General features: G+C 54.0%; 1 protein-coding gene across 1 annotated transcript; it reads right to left on the bottom strand.

The window, feature by feature from the left end:
* Positions 1 to 5,404: 5,404 nt before the first annotated feature.
* LOC134541555 (uncharacterized) lies at positions 5,405 to 6,217 on the bottom strand. The gene has a single exon (XM_063385068.1). It carries the CDS (start codon positions 6,215 to 6,217, stop codon positions 5,405 to 5,407), a length of 813 nt encoding a protein of 270 aa, XP_063241138.1.
* Positions 6,218 to 6,534: the final 317 nt, after the last annotated feature.

The following is a 6,534-nucleotide window of genomic DNA, read 5'->3' as shown; positions in this document are numbered from 1 at the left end:
TTAAGTCAAAAGAGTTATATAAATAATGAGATTATCATTCTCGTATCGTAACAAGAGCAAAATGCAAAAAAAAAAAAAATCTTTGCTCAATTATGTTCACATACCCAGCATCATGGCTGACGAATCTACTCACACAGAATACAGAGCAAATTTAAAAATATATATATTTTAATACAATAGGCATTCGTGGATCTGAATAAATACATAGTTAACATATTTATACTGAAGTTAAAACAATCCTTCTTTAGTCATTTCTTTTTAAAACCTTTCGTAAATATTATCTCGCCCACAAGAATATAAGGAATAAAAATACATTCTTAAAACATTTGTGGACAATGTAGCATTTAGGGCTTTGCTATTTAATATAAAGATTAATTATTAAATAAAAAGGAATCATACCTTTAAATTGAGTGACCGTGATGGGCATTTAAATAAACGGTTAACCTAGAAACGTATATGTTGCGTGTCCTGCCTAGTCAAATAAAATAAAATGTATAGGAAGGAAACAAGAGTGAACGAAACGATGTTTTGTTCACACGCACACGTAAATGTTTCGCTTCCTGTTTATCGTGAAAGGTAATTCGATTGATGTATTCGCCCTTCCGTCGACAGGACTGTAACGTGAAGTCACCCTCAGACAGCGCGAGCGTGCTTGTTCGTGAGACGGAGTTATTCTTCCGAAGATCCACCCTTCTGCCTCTGCTCCCGCGACTTTGTTTATGCTCCAAGTCGAGGATCCAGCGAGACCTCCCCCGGGGCACACGGTCACAACACGAACGAGCGCGGCAGACACACAAACAAGAGGCGCGGCGGGGGCAGGGGCTGGCCGGGGGGGAGAGCAGAATCAATAAATAAAGCCCCGGCTTCTGCCCCCTCGAAGGCCGCTCCACGATATCTCAATCTTCGCGTTCTGCTCCGGTGGCTAGTCCAGGATGCGTGCCCCGATACCCTCGCCTGGCTTCCCGCCGCGCTGGCCCGCCGTGCGGGTTGCCTACCTCCCAGGCGAACAGGCGAGTCCCGGTAGGCCTGGCTGCGGCTCTGACGCCCATCTCTAAATTGTTATTGTCATCATCATCAGCGTCGTAATGATAGATATGATCTATATAAATACGTCCATGTTTTTATTTATTGTGTAACATCTGGGACAAATAAAAATATAGATAACAATGTAGATAGGTAAAAACATATATTTTTAATATTTTCATTGCTATACAATTCCATATATATGGTGGTATAGAGAGATATGTAGATATAGGTGTCTAGAGGAGAAAGGGGTATATACAGAGAGAGATAGAGAGGTTTATATATGTAGATATAAATAGAGATATATAGGTACACATAGGGAGCTAGATAGAGGAACAGAGCATTAGAGGGATAGAGAGATGCTTTGTGTATGTGTACTTGAAAAAAATTACAAAAAAAATTGATTGAGGCATTGTATGCCGGGCATTAGTCTTGACATTTGTTTCTGTATCCCAGTTAAAATATTTATTTGAACATTCACCGTAATGTTTAGTTGACTAGTAAAAAATTTTTTCCTTTCCTTTCAATAATACGTATAAACATTAAATTAATTAATTAACTAGATATGTCCCAAGAAATTGAAACAATTTGTATATCAACATACTCAATGATTATTAACAGACGTGGCTCGAGATCAGAATCCCAGAGACTGTATGTTCAACGGCATAAGTAATTATATATCCTGATACAATTCTGAAGTGTCTTTTTAGGGCAAATGACACCAAAAATTAATAGTTAATAAGTAATTTGTTGACAGATATCTGTATTAATAGTGTAATATATTTAATTTCACTTTTACAAAATTTTAAGCATTTGAATTAAAATTCTTGAAGTTAAAAATGAATTAATTTTAAATTTTATGTTAAGAGGTTTACTAATGAATGGATCAAACTAATTGTAGCCTCGTGGCTACGGACTGTGATCGGGACGAGTAGGATCGCATTTTAATGAAACACAGTATAGTTGGAGGCGTCCTTTATTGGCGGCAGCGAGAACGCGTACAAAATGCTATGACCAACCCTGTGCGCGTGGCTGTGTTCCGAGCCGGACTGGCCCGCCTCTCGGGTCTTCCTCTCGCTGCGTGCCAGACCCCCCAGGGCGGGGGTGGCCTGCCGGCCTAACGGTACTCCTGGGGGGGGGGGGGCGCATCCTGCCAGTTGTCCGCTCGCCCGCAGGGAACCCGTGAAGCCGGAGGGCTCCGGTCATCGCTGCAGGCAGCAGCGACCACGGCCGCTACAGCACCCCCGTGCCAGTGATGTGCCACATCATGAAAAACCGCCCTGCAGGCGGTCGGGGAAGCGTACACGACGCCTGGCCCGTGTCACGGGAGGCGCAGGGGCAGTCGTGGTGGGCCCCTGATGTTGCTGGGGAGGTGTTTCCCCCACAGGAGGGGGGGCGACTGTGGCTGGTGGCTCCTGGTCGGCCAAGATGTAGGCAGGCTTGAGTCGATCGATGGAGACCGTGGTGCGCCGGCCATGCATCAGGAGAGTTGCAGTTTTCGGAGTTCTGCCGAGTACCGGGAAGGGGCCCTCGTAGGGCGTGTGTAGGGACCCCTTTTGCCCCTCGCAGCGGACGAAGACCTCAGTGGCCGTCGGAAGGTCCCTGGAGACAAACGGCCTTGTCCCACCATGCCGCGTGCCGTTAACTGGCCGCAGGTCTCGGAAGTGCAGGCGGAGGTCCGTCACCAGGCCGGGGGCATCGAACCGAGGGGCGTCCGGATGTTCTCCGAGAAATTCCCCCGGTAGGCGCAGGGGCTGGCCGTAGACCAACTCCGCAGCGGAGGCATGAAGGTCGTCCCGCCAGGCGGCTCGAATGCCGAGCAAGACAGTAGGTAGGACATCTACCCAGTGCTCGGTAGCATGGCACCGGATGGCTGCCTTGAGCGAACGGTGCAACCTCTCCACCATCCCGTTGGAGGCCGGGTGGTAGGCAGTGGTCTGGAGGTGAGTCATGCCCACCAAGGCGGCGAGGGCCGCGAACAGGGAGGACGTAAATTGTCGGCCTTGATCGGTGGTAGCTCTCAGGGGGGTGCCAAAACGTGCCACCCATGTGGTGTAGAAGGCTCTGGCGACTGTAGCTGCCTCGATGTTCTCGACAGGCACGGCCTCTCGCCAGCGGGAGAAGCGGTCAACCATGGTGAGGCAGTAGCGGAAGCCTCGGGAACATGGGAGAGGGCCGACCAGGTCTAGATGGACATGGTCGAACCTGGAGGAAGGAGGTATGAAAGATCCTACCGGCGAGGCGGTGTGCCGTGCGATCTTCGACCGCTGGCACGGTATGCAAGATCGGGCCCACAGTCGACAATCTGCTTGCATGGATGGCCAGACGAACCGTTGTGAGATCAACTTCCCTGTGGCCTTAATGCCCGGGTGCGCCAGCCGGTGCACCATGTCAAATGCCGCTCGGCGGAATTGTGGGGTTAGGAAAGGCCGAGCTGTCGGTGTGGACACATCGCAGTAGACTTCCAGTGGCGAGTCCGGGATCTTGACCTTCGTCAGCCGCAGGCTGGAGTCGCACTGCAGGAACTGCCGCAACTCCTCATCCGCTGCTTGAGCCTGCGCCAGAGCATGATAGTCGACCGGAGCTGTGACCGATTCCACCCGGGACAAGGGGTCCGCCAAGGTATTGGCTGAGCCGGGAATATGGCGAATGTCTGTCGTGAATTGTCCAATGAAGTCGAGGTGCCTGGCTCGGCGTGGAGAGCACTTGTCAGAGTTTTGGGCGAAGGCGAATACTAGAGGCTTATGGTCTGTAAGGATGGCAAAATCCCTGCCCTCGACCATATGGCGAAATTGCCGAACAGCTAGGTAGATGGCGAGGAGCTCCTTGTCATAGGCTCCATACTTCTGCTGTGCCGGATCCATCTTCGCAGAGAAGAACGCCAAGGGTTGCCAGTGGTTGCGTACCTGTTGCTGGAGTACCGCTCCTACTGCAAAGTCCGAAGCGTCCGTCACGAGAGCCAGGGGGGCGTCGGGGATAGGGTGGGCCAGCAGGGTCGCCGAGGCAAGCCTGGCCTTACAATCTTCGAACGCCGTGCTGCTTGCGGCCGTCCAGATGATGGTATCTTTGCCTTTGGCTGCCCCTCGTAAGAGCTCATGCAGGGGGGCCTGTGCTGCCGCAGCCCTAGGAATGAATCGTCGATAGAAGTTCACCATGCCAGTGAACTGGCGCAGCTGCTTTGCTGTGGTAGGCTTGGGGAAGTCCAGGATAGCACGGACTTTCTCTTGCAGAGGTTGGGAGCCGTTGGCTGTGATGGTGTGTCCCAAAAATGTGACGCAGGACTTGCCAAAGACGCACTTGCTAGGGTTGATGAGAAGCCCATAGTTCGTGAGGCGGTCAAAGAGCTCAGTTAGATGCTGCAAATGCTCAGTCTCGTCCTGGGAAGCCACCAAAATGTCATCCAGGTACGACACACAAAAGTCGAGGCCTCGGAGGACCTCGTCCATGAACCGCTGGAAAGTTTGTGCAGCATTGCGGAGGCCAAAAGACATGAACGGGAATTCAAACAATCCGAATGGAGTGGTTATGGCAGTTTTGGGGATGTCCACCATGGCGACTGGGATCTGACTGTACGCTCGGACTAAATCGATGGTGGAGAAGATGGTCTTGCCATGCAATGAGTGCGAGAAGTCCTGAATGTGCGGGATGGGGTACCTGTCCGGGATGGTGCGGGCGTTCAGCAGTCTGTAGTCCCCACAAGGTCGCCACTCTTCTCCTCTCTTGGGCACCATGTGGAGGGGAGAAGACCAAGGGCTGTCAGATGGTCGGGCTGTGCCCTGCTTGATCATAGCCTCGAATTCCCCCCTGGCCACACACAACCGGTCTGGAGCCAAGCGGCGCGGTCTGCTGTGCACCGGCTGTCCTGGCGTGGTGTTGATATGGTGCACGGTGGAGTGCTGCACTGGCTGGGGGAAGCCTGCAGGCCGTGTGAGGCTGGCGAACTTGTGTAGTAGCTCGGGGTACGGCGGAGGGGGTGCAGGCGTTTTTACACTACAGACTTGACTTGTGGTAATGGTACAAACCGAGGTGAGAGAAGTAGTGCTGTCCACTAGGTGTCGATTCCGGATATCAACTAGCAAGCCAAAGTGGTAGAGAAAATCTGCCCCAAGGATGGGCTTAGTTACTTCAGCCACCACAAACCGCCAGACCAAGTCCCTTCGAAGTCCTAAGTTGAGGGTGAGTGTGACAAAGCCGTAGGTTGCGATCTGCGAGCCGTTGGCGGCCACCAGGGAGTAGTCGGACTGAGGGCGCCTGCCTGGCATGAGGATACGCGGGTAGACACAGATATCGGAGCCAGTATCGATGAGGTACTGTACCTTGGTAACCCGCTCTGTGATGAACAGGCGGCGGCCGGTAGGCAGGGAAGGGTTGCTGGCCGCCATCAACGCGTCCCCTTGTCGTTTCCCGTCTGGTACGTACAGGGCGTGGTGCACCTGTGGGCTGCGTCCCCGAAACGGCGATGGTACCAGCAGGCTCCTGGCGGGCCCTTACTGCGGGAGCAGGAGCGGTATCCCGCGGGCGGTGAGCTGTCCGAGCGACTCCTGCGCTGCGCACTGCTGGTGGCAACTGCTGCGATCTCTTGCCGCAATATCGCGGCCATTTCCCCGATCTTCGCGGACATCAGGGCCACCATCTTGTCCACCATCGCCTCCATGGAGGACACTGCAGCCGCCTGCGGCTGGGGGTTGGTATCTGCAATGGCATCGGCCAGGTCGGCCAACGCATCCAATGATGCGTTAGTCTGCATGGCCAGAATCGCTTGGGTAGGTGATGGGAGCCGACCCAGCCATAAGGATCGCAGGAGGTCATCTGGGATAGCTGTCCCTGCCAGGCCGCGGAGGTGTCGGAGGAACTGGGATGGACGCCGATCGCCCATCTCTTCGGTCTCCAGCAGCTGCTTGGTTTTCCTCGCTTGCGAAGCACTTAGCCTCTTGACCAGCTCCGTTCTCAGTCTCTCATATTTGCCCGTGGCTGGCGGTTGCGTGAGGATGTCGCGCACCTCGGTAGCATAACGGGAGTCCAGGTTGCCCGCCACGTAATGAAATTTCGTACTGTCTGCGGTTATTCCTGCAATCGCGAACTGGTTTTCGACTTGCGCGAACCACATCTCGGGATCTGCGGACCAGAACGGCGGGATGCGAACCGCCACCCGATCCACCGCCGCAGTAGGAGGTACTGTGTCTGGGTCTGGCATAGTTTCCGCGGTGGTCCCGAACCGCCCGAGTCGCACTACTCACGTGTGGGAGGTCTCGCGCCGCGTGTGTTGGGGCGAACGCGCGAGGTGGCGCGGTAGCTCCGCGGTCGCACTAGGTTTCCGCGGTGGTCCCGAACCGCCCGAGTCGCACTACTCACGTGTGGGAGGTCTCGCGCCGCGTGTGTTGGCGCGAACGCGCGAGGCGGCGCGGTAGCTCCGCGGTCGTACTACTCGCGGTCGCGGGCGCGTAGCGCGTGTGCGCCGTCGCTCAGGCGCCTCCGCGCAAAACGCGACCCGAACCCGCCTGGAGATCACGT

This window comes from Bacillus rossius, assembly GCF_032445375.1.
Source record: "Bacillus rossius redtenbacheri isolate Brsri chromosome 4 unlocalized genomic scaffold, Brsri_v3 Brsri_v3_scf4_1, whole genome shotgun sequence".
NCBI lineage: Eukaryota > Metazoa > Arthropoda > Insecta > Phasmatodea > Bacillidae > Bacillus > Bacillus rossius.
This window is presented reverse-complemented; position numbering and strand designations above follow the sequence as displayed.

Coding starts and splice junctions, on each gene's coding strand:
- LOC134541555 (XM_063385068.1), bottom strand. CDS start 6,217: ATGCCAGACCCAGACACAGTACCTCCTACTGCGGCGGTGGATCGGGTG.